This window comes from Chiloscyllium plagiosum, unplaced genomic scaffold (genome assembly GCF_037043375.1).
Source record: "Chiloscyllium plagiosum isolate Xiang-an unplaced genomic scaffold, Cpla_swu_hap1 HiC_scaffold_7, whole genome shotgun sequence".
Classification (NCBI taxonomy): Eukaryota; Metazoa; Chordata; class Chondrichthyes; order Orectolobiformes; family Hemiscylliidae; genus Chiloscyllium; species Chiloscyllium plagiosum.
In genome coordinates, this window is record NW_028270145.1 from 60,334,489 (window position 1) to 60,351,916 (window position 17,428).

At 41.4% G+C, this 17,428-nt stretch overlaps 1 protein-coding gene across 1 annotated transcript in view; it reads left to right on the top strand.

Moving 5' to 3' along the window:
• Positions 1–863: 863 nt before the first annotated feature.
• kcnj3a (potassium inwardly rectifying channel subfamily J member 3a) overlaps positions 864–17,428 on the top strand; it is a 312,747-nt gene continuing 296,182 nt past the window's right edge. The window contains exons 1-2 of the mRNA XM_043693782.2: positions 864–2,296; positions 4,388–4,604. Coding sequence (XP_043549717.1) covers positions 1,628–2,296; positions 4,388–4,604 — 886 coding nt within the window. The 5' untranslated portion in view covers positions 864–1,627. The remainder of the gene's footprint in view (positions 2,297–4,387; positions 4,605–17,428) is intronic.

A 17,428-nucleotide genomic window follows, 5' to 3' on the forward strand; every position in this document is an offset into this window, starting at 1 on the left:
GTCCCACCTGGTCCAGAGGTGTGTAATAACATGGTGATTAGAAGAATTTGAGTCAAAAAGTGTGGTGCTGGAAAAGCACAGCATCCAAGGGCCAGAAGAGTCGATGTTTCGGGCATAAATCCTTCATCAACAATTCCTGAAGGGCTTATGCAGGAGACGCCGACTCTCCTGTTCCTTTGCTTGACTTGCTGTGCTTTTCCAGAACTCACTTTTTGACTCTGATCTCCAGCATCTGCAGTCCTCACTTTCTCCTGATTAGAAAAGTTGGTGAAGAAGGAAAGAAACGTTTCTTCCTGTCTCAAGTGTTGATTCCCTCCGTGTGAACTCCTAACATGTGTGTTTTTGCTGAGTGTGGTTACTCACCATCTCCCAACACCTGCGAAACTCCCTGAACACATACCCTTTAGACGCACTAGCTTTCGGAGGGCTGCTCCTTCATCAGGTGATTGCACAGCCAGCTGATGAAGGAGCGGCGCTCGAAAAGTTAGTGCTTCCGAGTAAACCTGTTGGACCATAACCTGGTGTTGTGTGATTTTTAACTTTGTACACCCCAGTCCAACACCGGCATCTCCAAATAATGAGTTTAAACGCCGCGGCTACCCCGAACGGGTTGCGTGGTTGCAGCTTTACAATCCCGCGTTGCATATCTCTGTCTCTCCGGTCGGGTGCTAAGCGAATGCAAACAATGCCTTTTGGACCTCCAGGTTTGTGGGGGGAGAGAAACAGGATTCCAAATTCTCCCGCCCACGTGCTCGCGCAGGACCAGGCACTGGTGTCTCTGCGTTTGTGTGCGTGTGTGTGAGGGCGGGCGCGCGCGCGCCGGCGGCTGGCTTGGAGGGGTGTGAGCCGCGTGCGCGCGCCGGCCCGGGGAGATGCAGTGCGCGCGCCGCCCGCTGATCGCGCGTTCTCTGCCTGTCTCTGCCTCTCTCTCTCTCACCTGCAGCACGAGGAAGCGATCGGAGCCGCAGCGCTGGTCAGCTGCAAGCTGCTGCTACCTGGAAGACAGCAGTCACCGCACCGAGAGGCAGAGACAGAGGGAGGGAGCTCGGGGCTACACCTGGTGTTGTGCATCGCCGGCGAAAATCACCATCGAACATTTATCTGGAGGAAGAACAAGATCTAGCCGGGGAGTGTAAAAGACAGACAGAGAGAGAGAAGTGGAGCCTGCAATACCCTCAGAGGCTGCGAATGCTTGATTTAACTTGGTTCAACAACGGGCACTCGGAATTTGGGGCTAAAACAAAAAAAAAGTAAGATGGCACGACAGTAGAAATGTTAGAATCTGGATAAACTTTTTCTTTGGGGGGGGGGATCGGAGGATCTCTTTTGAAATAAAGACCTCTTAAAACCCCGCAAGGCTGTATAAATTTGTGCAAACCACCCTGCAGAGGAGGCAAAAGGAGGACGATCGCCTGCGAAGCGGGTTGCTGCAGATCGAGAACTAGTAACAATGCTCTTGTGCGCATTTCCAGAGGGGCAACGAATTAGGATTTCTTTGTCTGGCACTCAAAGCTAGTTCCCCTCTCCTTCCGTCTATTGGGCAGGTAGTGGCAGGGAGCTAAAGCACGCACGGCGAGAGAACCAAGTTAAGGTTGTCAGAGTATTAATCTGGCCAGTTACCCATATTATGTCCGCACTTCGAAGAAAATTTGGTGACGATTACCAAGTAGTGACCACCTTGTCCAGTGGCTCTGGATTTAATCAGCCACCCAAGAAAAAGAGGCAGAGGTTTGTAGATAAGAACGGGCGTTGTAATGTGCAGCACGGGAACCTGAGCGGCGAAACTAGCCGTTATCTTTCGGATTTATTTACCACATTAGTTGATTTGAAATGGCGCTGGAATTTGTTCATTTTTATTCTCACATACACGGTGGCTTGGCTCTTTATGGCGTCGATGTGGTGGCTAATCGCTTATATCCGCGGCGATCTCAACAAAGCTCACGATGAGAAGTACACCCCTTGTGTTGCCAACGTCTACAACTTTCCTTCTGCCTTCTTGTTCTTTATTGAGACGGAGGCCACCATCGGTTACGGATACAGGTACATCACTGACAAATGTCCAGAGGGGATCATTCTTTTCCTCCTTCAGTCCATTCTGGGCTCCATTGTGGATGCATTTTTGATCGGTTGCATGTTTATAAAAATGTCTCAACCCAAGAAGCGAGCAGAGACGTTGATGTTTAGTGAACATGCGGTGATTTCCATGAGAGATGGTAAACTGACTCTGATGTTCAGAGTGGGAAACCTCCGCAACAGCCATATGGTGTCGGCACAGATACGCTGTAAATTGCTCAAAGTAAGTAAGTGATACTCATACAAGACAACGTGTGTTTCAATAATCTATGCGTATGTTCCAGATATCCAGGTATCTTAAAGTGCTTTTGCGTTTTGTACACGTTTATCATAGGGATTTTATATAGAATTTGGGAAAGGTTGGATTTATTGGATTGCGTGGGCTTCTAAAAGATTCTTTTCAAATCAACATTGCAGAATCTTGTCAGAGGCTGTCTTAATGTGGGTGAGATCCCAGTGCATATTTTCTGTAACATGCGGGTGGAGGGGGTGGAATAACCATGCTCCAGCCAAATATTTTCATATCGACATTACGGGGTAGTTCATTTGGCTCATCATTTGCCATGTTTCCGCTTCACATTCATGCTACTTCACTACGGATCTAATTATTTTCTCTCCAAACCATGAATTATTGAACTGGCAATTCATTCCTTCTGGTTGCGATAAAGAAATCGGAGTCTCGCCCCCACTCCCCCTAAAAAAAGCCTTAACATTAGAGATTGGATTAAAAATCCTCCCACTGAGGGTACATTGGGAATTCACTGGGACCACAGGATGCTCGAAGCAAAAGACACTGGCAAATCAGAATCTATCCAACCCTGAGATTCATCCTGAACCCCCGTTGGCTTAATTCGTGTTAAAAATACACACATGTTTTCAAGTGTTTTGCACACGGAGCTCAAAACCCATTGGCGCACTAACTATTTTGTCCCTATGGATACAAGTGGATCCAGAAACTAAAATCATAATTAGCCAAAACTGAAAATTTTTGCCTTTCTACCCACTGGTTTTCAGACGAGCTGCTTAATAAAAATCAGTATTCCAATTTAGAGTTACAAATAGACACAGCAGTTGAATGAATACCATTCTGCTTGTAAGTATCGCAACCACTAGTAAAAATGATGGACTAACAATTGAATTGGAGGCCACTTTGCATTTAGATCAAGTTATGGTGCGAACGCATCGGTGATTGCGTGAAATATTTTGTCCTTAAAGAAGAAATAATGAGATTCTAAACACATTAAATTGAAAATCTTTACAGTATTTAATTTCTAGCACAAATTTAGTTGTAGCTATTTTAATATCAAGTTTTAGCATATATGATTACATTTCCACACGTTCTTTGATTTGTCGAATCGATTCGCAAAATACTATACTATAAAGCGATATAAAATGAACTAAAGTACAAGATGGGTTTAAAATCAATAAAGAGACTTGTGGCCTGTATGATCATTGACCATTTCCACCCCCCCCCCCCCGAAAAAAACACACACAAGCAAACGTTCAGATACGTGAAAGGTAAAGGGTGTGCAGAGGAACCGATTTAAGAATGCGTAGGTACTTTAAAAGACCAACCACCGTTGGTCTCACTCTTTGGGATCTAACTGCCGTTGTTGTCGACAGTCATTGCACTTTAAACTTTGAAGTAGTTAATTGTTTGTGGTGTGGCCGGAAACTTTCTCCGCAGATGGCAGGAATCAGTAGTGTGTGTGTGTCGAACATTCACGTTGCTTAAATTGCTCGCATAAGTGGACCACTGATATAACTGAGAAAGTTTCCCCAAAGGCGAGTTTTTATTCTAAATAGCTAACTACAAATCCAGTAAGGTAATGATAAATGCAGAACCCAAGGACTTTCGGTTAGCGGTTTTATTCACTAAGGAATTGAAAACGTCCAAAAATGAATCTTCGATCGAGTGAAGCTTAGAAACTAGAATGTAATCTTAACCCTCTTTACACAGGACTGAGTAATGGTTGAGCGAAGCGCATTTGCGAGTTAATACTTTTCGAACTAATAGTTAAGGATGTCGAAAAATAATCGATGATTTCCTGGACGGTATACAGACTGTAACGTATTCAGACGCGATCTATTTCGTGATTCTGGCAGGAAATGTTATGATTCTCACTTTAAAAAATGTAATTTTTCTTGTTATACACAAACCCCATTCTTTAATCTGGATCACTGAACATGAATAGAAAACGTTTTCACTCAAATTATTGATTGGGCAGCGGGTTGGCGGTGATGTAAAGCGCTTTCAGAATGTCTTGACGAGTAGCTGGTCCAATGTTGATGTCTTCTCTCCACGCTTGTCTAGTCTCGGCAGACGCCCGAGGGTGAATTCTTGCCCCTCGATCAACTAGAACTGGACGTGGGATTTAGCACAGGGGCAGATCAGCTTTTCCTCGTCTCCCCACTCACTATCTGCCATGTGATTGATAGCAAGAGCCCTTTCTACGACCTCTCCCAGCGATCAATGCAAACGGAGCAATTCGAGATAGTCGTTATCCTTGAGGGAATCGTCGAAACGACTGGTGAGTGAAACGACCTGCACTTTCAACAAAGCTTAAGTGCCTGCGAATCCTTTTGGGAATCGCACTGTGATCAAGTAACTGTAGAAGGAGCTAACGTTTTGTGAAAAAAAAAATCAGCGTGGAAGTGCAGGGCAATACCTTAGTTGGAACATGACTGCTGCAGATATGACGATTCAAAAATGAAGTCAACAAATTTAAAATTTCTGCTCATTAGTATAAATCAGTCAACCAACCATTTATCATTGTGAATAATCAAAAATAATTGCAACATGTTATCATACTCAGGATATTAAAAAAGGAGTAATGGATTTCAATTTAACTGTACAATGCCAATGGGCATATCCCTTCCTGACTATCTCCACAAATTAATACTTTTTAATGTCAAAATATTGCTAAAGGCTATAAACCAAGTTCCACCTCATTAGTTCAAGTTTCAATTAGTTACTTTATCAGAAAATCAGCATGGTTCTTAAAGTTTTATTCATGAAAAAATTAAAGAGACTGTAGGTGATGTTGGTGTTACTTTAAGCCCTTTAATAATTTGCTTGAATAATGTCATTAGATAATCTTGTTTAGTTTTGAAATATCCACAGTGTTCATAAGCATATTTTATCATGTTTCTGAGTAGCTTTCAGAATACAGTTAAATCAGATACTTTGTGGGATTTTTTTTTTCCTTCAGGAGAACAAGTGTAGTTGGGAATCAAATTGGTTACATACATTTAAAAAGTTCTTAAATATTACTTTAAAGTAAACATCAGCTTGCAGGGAAGAATGTTTTGTTTCTTATTCAGCAGGTAGAAGATTCATATTATGGAACCTCGGTTGGAATTTTTCAAATGTAGAATGATATTAGGAATAATCATATATAAAGTGCAGACTGTGAGTGAAGGGGATTTTGCAAAAGGTCGAGTAGTACACATGAATGAAGGATTGATACACAACAATGTAGTTGAATTATTTGACAAATCTTTTACAATACTGTAATGGAGCATTATTGTCATGTTTTGCTGTAGATTTTAAAGTATGACTGCTTCATCTATCGTTTTCTGAAAAATAAAGTCATTTAGTTATTGTATGTGACCATTTATTTTTCAATGGGATGGCACGTCCTTTAGAACAGTGGAAGTGGGTTTTTTTATACTTTGTATTAACTATTTGAATCCTAGTATCCCATTAATGGAAATTTCAAGAGGATTGTATTTATTGTATGAATTTAAACCAATGTGTTGTAATGATGTTGCATACATGTGATGGAATCATGTTATCACATTTAGTGTTAGCATTGTAATGTTCATTGAAAAGGCAAATTTGCCTAAGTTATAATGTATGATAAAGGCATACCATCTTTATAGCAGCAGTTGTCTTTAAAAGTGTCTTAGAAGATCCACCATCAGACTTTTGAACAGAATCTACAGGACCTGATTAAACATGCAATGTTTATCATTGCTTTAATTAATTTAGCAAAATTTACACGTGGACACCAATGTTCCCCTTAAGCTACCCAGGCACATGGGTACATGGCTATGCTACAATCTGAATGCACCATGCAGGGACCAGCAGGTTGTACAGTAGCAGTGTTTCCTTTTATGCTATGCTTAAATATGATTACGTAGCAATTTCATAAGGACCGCTAGTGCAACAGATGAAGCACAAAAGAGGGAAATGAAGCAGACATTGACAGGCCTAACTGATAGCTTCATATACAACTATCAAAGAAGACATTTAGTCCTATGAACCCACATCCTGTGATCTGGCTTGAATTTTAAAAACATGTTAAGACACATTATTCTTCACTACAAATCGAATGTACTTCATTCTTCTCAAATCCCAGGACTGTTTTTTAAATCTCGATGTCTTTGTATGCCACTGATGTCTTTTTCTGCATTGATGGTTCACCTGGAACTAGAATGGTACAGAAAGAGGCATCTAAGAGGATAAGCATTACTTTCATTTTTTATTTGCTCCTGTAATCTTTGGTATGTTTTTTATGTGCTTATGCATTTTATTGTGAAGCCTACTTTTAGTCCAACACCTTTCCTGCTGCAGTATAATTCAGATTAAGAATTTATGGTAGAAATTATTGATTGTAAACATAGATATTCTACTGCTGTAGCACTGCATATTGTTGATCAAGTGCATGATATCACTGCATTATCAGTCCATATTCAGATTTTAAGTTTACATAGCATGTCTGGTGCTGCTATTCACCTAAGTAACAGGACAATAGAAAATTATAACGGTTGACTTGTCAAATAAATGACAACATTATACTTGCCAGTTCTAAATTGATGGAAACCCACACTTTGATATTGAATATTTCATATTGATTTGATGCATATCATATTTCAAAGTACTGCATTTCAAATAATGATAACATTGATTCATTCACATTGAATAAAAGCTTAGTTATTTTGGATTGATATGATAATTAGTCATTTGATCTGATTTATTTTAAATACTCTGCCATCATTTTCCATTGTGTACTGTGGTTGTAGTACTGTTCCAAGTCAATGAAATAAATTTGCTTCTTCTGTTTGATTGATCAGAATTGAAAAGCTTAAAAACTTTTTCACTATCATCTGTGATTGCAACATGCTTGATTTGATTGAGAGAATGGGCAAGAAAAGATGTATCTTAGTTTATAGAGTGGTATACTATGATATCTTTTGTTCGATCAGAAGTTGAATGATTCCCTGTGCCATCTCAGAAAGGCTGAGTGAAGCTAAAGTATCTCCTTAATAATATTGAAGACATCGACATATACCACCCATAAACTATTCATGTTGACGTTAGGGGCTTAGGATTATATCACCTGCCTTCTATATCTGGGGATTATTATGTAGAATAATGGGAAATTCAAGAAGAATTTGTAAAATAAGGTGGATTGTAGCACGTATCAATACTTTATTAAGTGATGTTAATTGATGTCATTGGAAATTTGAAAACATAAAATAATACTGTCAGAGTAATTTGAGAAGAATTGTACTTCTCACATTTCTAGATTTAATTAGTCAACAATGTGTTAATATTAGGCTGAAGTCTCTCAATTTTCGGCAAAGCTGTTTCAAGTCATATTCATGACAGCCAGTCCACCATAGCTCATGTTGACCTCCCTCATGCAATCTTCCATTTTTCATCTGAATTATACAACCCATCTCTTTGTTCCCAATCTCATAGAATTGAGGGTATGAGAGACAGCTGCTTGATAATGCCTGGACTTAGCAATGTTCAGCTCAGAGAAAGATGTTGGAGATCAGAGTTGAGAGTGTGGCGCTGGAAAAGCACAGCAGGTCAGGCAGCATCCAAGGAGCAGGAGAATCGACATTTTGGACACAAGCCCTTCATCAGGAATCAGACTCATTCCTGATGACGGTCTTGTGCCTGAAATGTCAGTTCTCCTGCTCCTTGGATGCTGCATGCTCTGCTGTGCTTTTCTAGCATGACGCTCTCGACTTAGCAATGTTCACCCCACAGGAGCCATATTTAAGCCCCAGCACCATAACTGTGCCCTTCCTGTGGTGGCCTTTCAGAGTTGTCTCTGAGGGAATGGTCCGATGGGCATTATTTGGTTCTTCAGTTTGCTGTTAGAGACCTGGAAACGCTAGTGGACAGGGTGAAAGAGGGGAGAACAGTGTTGTATCCTGTTAACCAGCAAAAGAGGCAATGACTCCAAACAGCCAGCCTGAACCAAGATATCAGCTGGGTCAGTGTTGTGTGCCAAGTGAAATTCAAGGCACAGTAGTGTAGAAAGGAGGTTAATGATCTTCAACTGTATATTATGGACTAGACGCCCCCCCCCAAGTACATTAGGAAGGAATCCTGATGAAGGGCTTTTGCCCGAAACATCGATTGTCCTGCTCCTCGGATGCTGCCTGACCTGCTGTGCATTTCCAGCACCACTCTAGTCTTGACTTTGACCTCCAGCATCTGCAGTGAAGATAGCCAAGATCCTAACTCTTATTTTTTTTAAAGGCAAGTTTATGGCGCTGTGTTCCAGATATAATTCTTGAATTGGTTCAACACTACACTTAAGTCAGAACAAACTTTATTCTTATGACATAGTTAGCATTTAGTAAAGTGAAGAATTGACATAATTTTACTCAATGGAAATACTGAGAATAATATATTATTTAAACAATAATCATCAACTGTTCCAATATAGGCAGCATCCCATAACCAGCCCCTCTAGCAAAAAATATAATTCAGCAAAACATTTATTATTCTCAAATTCTGTCTCTTCAGTCCAGAAGAAAGAAACACTGAAAGAAATAATCTTCCCCTTTTTGATTTTTATGTGGAAGTCTCGTCTGAGACTTCACTCTTGCAACAGAGAATTCAAGCTTTTAGTTCCAGCAGCCAGCAGAAACCTTCTCACTGACTAAAAACAAAACTAAAAACCTTACTGGGTCTGTGTGAGCCCTGATCCCACTCACTCATGACTCTTTTGCTCTACTTAAAACAAAAACATCCAGGGAGAACACAAAGATGTTTACCAAATGCCTGTTTGAAGGAGATATTTTGGCACCACTGTGACAATACCGTTCTACAACAGAAACAGGACACACCAGATGTCTTAAAGGCACAGTACTGTCACATGTTCAGTAAGTGCTGCCACCTTCACTCTGTTACCTCATATTCATTGAGCCATCATTCTCTCCAACTCTGCCATTGCACATGCCTGTCACCAAGGTTCATGATGACAATTCTCTTTATTACATGCATGATGTTTGCTCAGTGGCTGTCACCTAATTTATTTTCATTAACTACTAACCCTCTTTGCTTCCTACTCACTCATTGAGGCCACCTCATCACCTTACCTGCCTCTGCATCACCACTAAAGCCCTACAGTCAAACAGCATGGAAACAAACATTAAGTTTCAAAAACAAAAGTAGTCCCATTTTCCTGCATTTTGTCCATATCCCTCTAAATATTTCCTATTCACATACCTGTCCAAATGTCTTTTATATGTTGTAACTACCTGTATCTACCATTTCCTGTGGTAGTTCATTCTACATTTGGACTATCCTATGTGTTAAAAAGGTGCCCTTCAGATCCCTTTTAAATCTTTCTCCTCCAGTTTTGAACTCCCCTACCCTAGGGAAAAGTCCTTTGCTATTCACCTGATCCATGCACCTCATAATTTAATAAATCTCTATATAGTCAACATTGAACCTCCTACGCTGCAGGGAAAAGAAGTCCTATCCAGCCTTTCCTTATAACTCAAATCCTCCAGTCCCGGCAAAGTCCTTGTAAATCTTTTCTGAATCCTCTCCAATTTAATAATATTCCTCCTATAGTAGGGTAACCAGAACAGTACACAGTATTCCAAATGTGGCCTCACCAACTTCCTGAACAACCCTAACATGTGTCCCAAATCCTAAACTGAATGGTCTGAGCAAGGAAGGCAAGAGTACCAAATGCCGCCTTTACCACCGTGTTTACCTGTGATGCAATTTTCAAAGGACGATGTACCTGAACTCCTCGGTCACGCTGTTTGACAACACTACCCAGGGCCCTATCATTAACTGTATAGGTTCTGCCCTTACCAAAATGTAACACCACACATTTATCCAAATTAAACTCTATCTGCCACTCCTCTGCCCAATTGCTAATTGATCAAGATCCCTTTGTAATCTCAGATAACCTTCTTTACTGTTCACTTTGCCATTAATTTTGCTGTCATCCACAAACATACTAACCATGCTCCCTAAATTCTCATCCAAATCATTTATAAGAATGGCAAACAACAGTGGACCCAGCAACGATCCCTGAGGAATATCGCTGCTCACAGGCTTCCAGTCTGAAAAACAACACTCTAACACCACCCTCTATCTCCTACCACCAAGCCAATTGTGTCCAATTGGCAAGCTCTCTCCGAATTCCATGTGATCTCAATTTATTAACCAGTCTACCATATGGAACCTTGTCAAAGGTTTTACTAAAGTCCATGTGGACAATATCTACCACTCTGCCCTCATCTATCTTTTTGGTCATGTCCTCAAAAACTCAATCAAGTTTGTGAGACACACTTTCTCATGCACAAAGCCATGCTGGTTATCCCTAACCAGTCTTTGCCTTTCCAAATGCATATAAATCCTGTTCTCTGAATCCCCTCCAACAACTTAGCCATCACTGATGTCAAACTTGCTAATCTGTGGTTTCCCAGCCTGTCCTTGCAAACTTTCTTAAGTCTCTCCCACTGTGCCATTGCACGCAAATCTTGTCCATTGGCCATACAGAAGTCATGACAGCACACCAACTGATGTACCTGTAATTTCTGTAATTTTTACACTTTAAGTGCAGGATTGACCTTGCCATCCCCGAACTGTAATTTGATAAGCTGCTTGATTGCCCATTGTGGTACTCTGTAACCAGTCATTAGCTTCCATGTGGCTTGACTTCCATGTAGCTCCTTGGTTGAACCACATGCCCTGTGTTTTCTGTGTAAGCTGCTGGTACATGCTGTAAGTGTGATATTGATGTAACACAGTGCTGTACAGAAACATGTCCACCCTTATGACTGTTTAGTGCTCTAAATCATGGCAAGCTGCCACTTCAGCTCATACTCCAGAAAGAAATACAAGCCATAGAGGCTGGCAGCTTCCAAGTAAGTGCAAAATGAGTGAGCACTAACAGTTAAAGATAAGAGCCAAAAGATGCATCATGTATAAGTGTATGAAATGCATACTGTATCTGCACGCAAAGCAACCTAGCAGAAACAGACAAGGCTTAATTGTCCCTCAGCCCCAACATGACATCCTGAAGACTTGAAGTGGTGAGTGAGTCTGAAAGCAGCCATGGTGTTGTAGCGAAGCTGGTAGTTGGCTAATATTGATTTGCTTGAACAAATGTTGGAGAGGATGGTATTAATGGAGAATGGAAGGATGTTGTGGTGAAGAACAGAGTTGGATGAAGGCCTAGAGGAAAAATGGTGAGCTGCTGCCCCGAGGTAGACTCTGACATTCCTATTGGGAATTGGCACCGTCCAGTTTCTTGGAAAGGAGAGGAGAATTGGAAACTGGATAGAAATGGCATACTTTTAGCTAACAGTGAGCTGCAAATGCATGGAAATAAAGTAGTTATTGCTCATTAGCACAATCTAGAATCGCTGAAAATTGAAATTTTTTTCTTATTATTGAGAATGTTTTTGTCAATTTTACTGGACTGTTTCAAATTTCTCAAAATACCACAGGGATGGAAATTAAAATGCAGACTTCCTGAAGTAAAACAATATTGTGTTCTTGTGTAAATATTTAAAGATTTCTGAGAATCACAGTACTATTTGAATTTCTTACTGGACTTATATAATATTGAAGTCATTCAAACAGTTCATTGATTTTTTAAACATTACATTGTATTTAATTTGTTAAATCATTATAATCAGTACTGACATTAAAGAATTATCCACCCCTCTTATGTACGTTTGGTTCCAGATTAAGTCAAATGCAGAAACTGACTGAATCCTAGTAGCGATGAATGTCCACTATTAAGGTTAATATTATCAATGAGCAAAAAATATGTGATTATTTATTTGCAAAGACTGATTTTGTTTGGATAAAAGTAGGCATATTGTACAGAATAGATAACCAATATGTAGGGAGTTTATTGTACAACAGCTCCCTGGTTCTGACACTGGGCTTATGTCATCCTGCGCATCATCGTCCGCCACTTCTGCCACCTTCAAACAGACTCCACCACTAGGTATATATTTCCCTCCACATCCCTATCAGCGTTCAGGAGAGGCCATTACCGCCACAACACCTGCATCAACCAATCCCACCGTCCAGTGGCTGAACACTTCAACTCCCCCTCCCACTCCACCAAAGACATGCAAATCCTGGGTCTCCTCCATCACCAAAGCCTAACCACCCAACGCCTGAAGGAAAACCACCTCATCTTCCACCTTGGGACCCTGCAACCACATGGGATTAATGTGGATTTCACCAGTTTCCTCATTTCTCCTCCCCCCAACTTATCCCAGTCCCAAACCTTCATCTCGGCACCTTCCTGTTGACTTGTGCATCGTCTTTCCCATCTATCTGCTCCACCTTCCTCTCCGACACATCACCTTCTCCCCCATCTTCATCTACCTATTGCATTCTCAGCTGCCTTCTCCCCAGTCCCACCCCCCCTCCCATTTATCTCTCAGCTCCCCACCCCCTCCGGCCCACAATCCTCATTCCTGACAAAGTGCCTTTGCCCGAATCGTCAATCCTCTTGCTCCTCGAATGCTGCCTGACCTGCTGTGCTTCTCCAGCACCATACTCTCAACTCTAATCTCCAGCCTCTGCAGTCCTTCCTTTCTCCTACCTCAGTGACTCTTTGTTCAAATGTGAATTCCACAAACTCATGTCCCAGGTTCAGAGAGTTTTAGTCCAGGATTTTGATGGGAAATTTTGGCCCACCTTACAAATATAAAATCTGAAAATATTTAATTGTTATCTGTTCCAGCTATTGGCTTCACAACAGCAACTCTGTGAAAGAACAGTGACAGATGCCAAGCCTTTGTACATTGTACACAGTTTCATTCAGGCAGAGTTTCAGTTACTCCTCTGATTTTCATTAATATATTGTGCATTCAGTCTACCCAAGATTTATAAATTTCTTCGGAAGTTAAGTCATACCCTACTCCACCATAATTCTGGAAGGTAAAAATAATCTCAGTCTTGTCCACTCAAAAATGAGTTTGGATATAATCCTTTTCCTTGGACACAAAATCTTCATTTTGGACACCTGATGCATTCAACTCACATTCAACTTCCATGGTCATAAGTAACCTGCAGTGCTGTAAGGGTAGTCACTGCAATCCACCAATATTTTACCCTTTACCTGCTTTATCAACCAGTATGAATTAAAAAAAAGGTTATGTTTGTACTTTCAATGGAATCCAAAAAACCCCTGAAAAAATAGACTTGTCAAAATGTTGTGCTTTGTCCATTTAATTCTATTACACATTTACAGCATTTATAAAATTGGCTTGCACTTTAACGAGAGTGTCAAAGTTAAAAATCACACAACATCAGGTTATAGTACAACAAGTTTATTTGGAAGCACTAGCTTTTGGAGTGCTGCCCCTTCATCAGGTGGATGTGGAGTATAAGATTATAAGACAGAATTTATAGCAAAATATTACAGCGTCATTCAGTGTTATATTGAACAAACCTGGATTGTTAAGTCTTCCATCTTTTAGAATGCAGGTTTCGGTTCATTAATATATAAATCCCATAACTTATTTTCTCAAGATAACTTAAGGTTTTATAACAAAAGGTGTCAGCTTAGCTCAGCTCAGCTCAGCTCAGACAATGTATTAAAGGTAAGAGGGCAGAGTTTGTTGGTATCCCAATCTTGAGTCAGATTGGTTCTATTTCCAAATTAGAATTTACAAAACATTACATGTATTGACTGCCTGTATTGACTGCTTGCAGATTGTGCATATTTTGAGCAAATTAGGCGCTCACGGAAGCCCTCATAAGAACAAGGTATGATGCTCAACTCATCGATTGCCAGTTCCGATGTGCCACAGGGAGAAATCGTAATGACCTCAGGAGACAGACACAGGTTGCAACCGATCGGGTACTCTTCGTTTTCCGGTACTTCCCGGGATCCGAAAACTATTCCATGTTCTTCACAGCCTGCAACACATTATTGATGAGGATGAGCATCTCGCCAAGATCTTCCCTCTGCCTCCATCTCTCACCTTTAAACAACCACTAAACCTTAAACAGGCAATTGTTTGCAGCAAACTGACCAGCTTTCAGAACAACATCGACCACAACACCATGCAATCCTATCATGTCAACCACTGCAAGACGTGTCAGAGTGTTGACACGGATACCGCCATTACCCATGGAGACACTACCCACCATGTGGCAGTTACTCATATGACTCAGTCAACAGTGTCTATCTCATACACTGCAGGCAAGGATGCCCTGAGGCATGGTAAATTGGCAAGACCAACCAGACATTACGAAAACAGATGAATGGACACCGCGCAACAATCACCAGACGGGGTGTTCCCTCCCAGTCGGGGATATTTGGCCTCAGATCTTTGGGTGACCATCCTCTAAGGTGGACTTCAGGATAGGCAACAATACAAAGTGGTCAAGCAGAGGCTGATAGCCAAGTATCTATGAGGGTGGCTCGGGATCCTGGGTTCATGACACACTACAGGTGACCCCACTACATTATACACTCTCTCACACACACAACCACAAGCTAACATGCATACACATTCTTACATTTTCACACTTACGCAGACCGCCTCTCATACACACGTGTTCTCTCTCATACAAACACATACACCCCCAACACTCACACCCACACACACACTCTTCCACAGGCTTATACTCCATCACTCCCATAAACATACTTTACCAACTTTCACACACACAAACACACACTCTCTCATGTGCAGTCACACACACACACATGCTCTCTCTCTCTCTCTCTCTGTCACACACATGCACACACACATACAAATCTATGGGGTGAATTTGTAGTTACTGAATTATATTTGCAGATATGTTCTGTTTTGCTCAAAAAGTGCACAATCTGCAGGCAGTCAATATATGTAATATTTTGTAAATGCCACTTTGGAAATAGAACCAGTCTGACTCAAGATTGGGATACAAACAAACTCTAACCTCACACCTTTAATTCATTGACTGAGCTGAGATATCACTTTTTTTGATAAAACCTTAAGTTATCTTGAGGATGTGACTTAAAATAAGTACTGGGATTTACATATTAAATGAACCGAAACCTGCATTCTAAAAGATGAAAGACTTAATAATACAGGTTTGTTCAATGTATCACTGTACGACTCTGTAAACCTTTGGAATAAATTCTCTGTCTGATGATCTTATACTCCACAACCATCTGATGAAGGAGCAGTGCTCTGAACCTTGTGCTTCCAAATAAACCTTCCTAGACTATAACCTGGTGTTGTGTGAATTTTAACTCCACTCTTTTGTAGAAGGGCTTTTGCCTGAAACGTCGATTTTCCTGCTCCTCGGATGCTGCCTGACCTGCTGTGCTTTTCCAGCACCACTCTAATCTAGACTCTGGTTTCCAGCATCTGCATTCCTTGTTTTTACCTAGTTGATTTTTAACTTTGTCCATCCAGTCCAACACTGGCCCCTCCACATCATAGAGAGTGTGAAAGACATTTATCTCTTTCTGCACCTTCTAGTGTTCTTAATAGCATGCTACTTCTCCCATGTGTTTTTTGATTGGTGAAAATATGCCTCTTTATTTTTACCTCTCTTGTAGTCTTAAATATAATCAATTATTTCAGTCACCAACTTCTGTTATGGCTTACTTCTGTGACATTGCCTTCTTTTCATTGCATTTATATCCTCATTTCATCAGTGTAATCACCCTTCTTACTCCTTACCTGTATACTGTGCTTCCTTTTGGTGTCAGGTTTCTCAAGCATGACTCCCATATGCATAGTCTGATGACTATATCTTCTCCATATTCAGTTTGATTCCATAAGTTTCCTCCTTATAAAAGGAAGAAGAACAATGGGAAATAAGAAACTCTTTTCCTTTCTGATATCAAGGCACACAAGATGCAGCAACATAGTTACCATAGCCCACCAGAGCCTTCCTACCCTCCCCTTCCCTCTGACTCCACACCCTCCCTCCCGACCTTCTGCTGTCTGATGCTGAATGTTCCCATTTTAATGAATTTCAGGCATGACATGCTGTTGAACTCTTCTTCCTTCACCCTTGCTTCCATGCCCAGGCCCCTTTGCCCAGCTCCAATATTCTCCCTCCACCTGGACATCTCCCTCTGGCCTTTACCTGCACTCGATCTGTTCATTTAGAACTATTGACGTGACATTGGTCGCCTCAATTCCTCTGCCACCTTACCCATTCTAGCCTACTCTCCCAGGAACTGACTGCACCCTGAGCTCTCAGATCCAACCATGACTTTGTTATTAAATCTGCTGATAAGGGTGGTGCTGTTGTTGTCTGGCATACCGACCTCTGCATTGAAGAGGCTAAGGGCCAGCTTTCAGATACTTCCTCCTATCTTCCCCTGGATATTGATCTCATGATGGAACATCAGGCCATTGTGTCAACCACAGTCAATGACCTCATTTCATCTGGTGAGCAGCCCTTCACTACCTCCAAGCTGATAGTCTCCCAGTCCCATACAGCTCGCATCTACCTCCTCCTGAAAACAGGCCTGCCCGGGCAGACCCATTGTTTCAGCATGCGCCTGCCACACCGAACTCACCTCTTCCTACCTTGACTCAGTCTTTTCTGCCCTGGTCCAGTCCCTGCCCACTTACATCCACGATTCCTCATTACACCACCTCCTCTTCACTATTGACATGTCTCTTAACATGTCCATTCCCCACTAGGATGGTCTCAGGGCTCTCTGCTTTTTCCTGGAGCAAAGGCCTGACCCATCCCTATCCACCCTCTTCCGCCTGGCCGAGCTCATCGTCACCCTCAACAACATTTCTTTTAATTCCTCTCATTTTCTTCAGGTCAGAGAGGTGGCCATGGGTATCTGCATGGATCCCAGTTATGCCTGTCTCTTTGTGAGTTACTTGGAACATTCCTTATTCCAGTCCTATTTTCGACACCCACCCAGAACTCTTTCTCTTTGCTATATTAATGGTATTGTCAGTGCGGCCTCCCTCTCTTGTCTGGAACTGGAAAAGTTAATCGATTTTGCTTCCAATTTCAACCCCGCTCTCACCTTCCCTTGTTCTATCTCTAACTCCTCCCTTCCCTTCCTCGATATCTCTGTTTCCATTTCTGGGGATAGACCCTGGGGTAGTGAGGTCACCAATATCCACTACA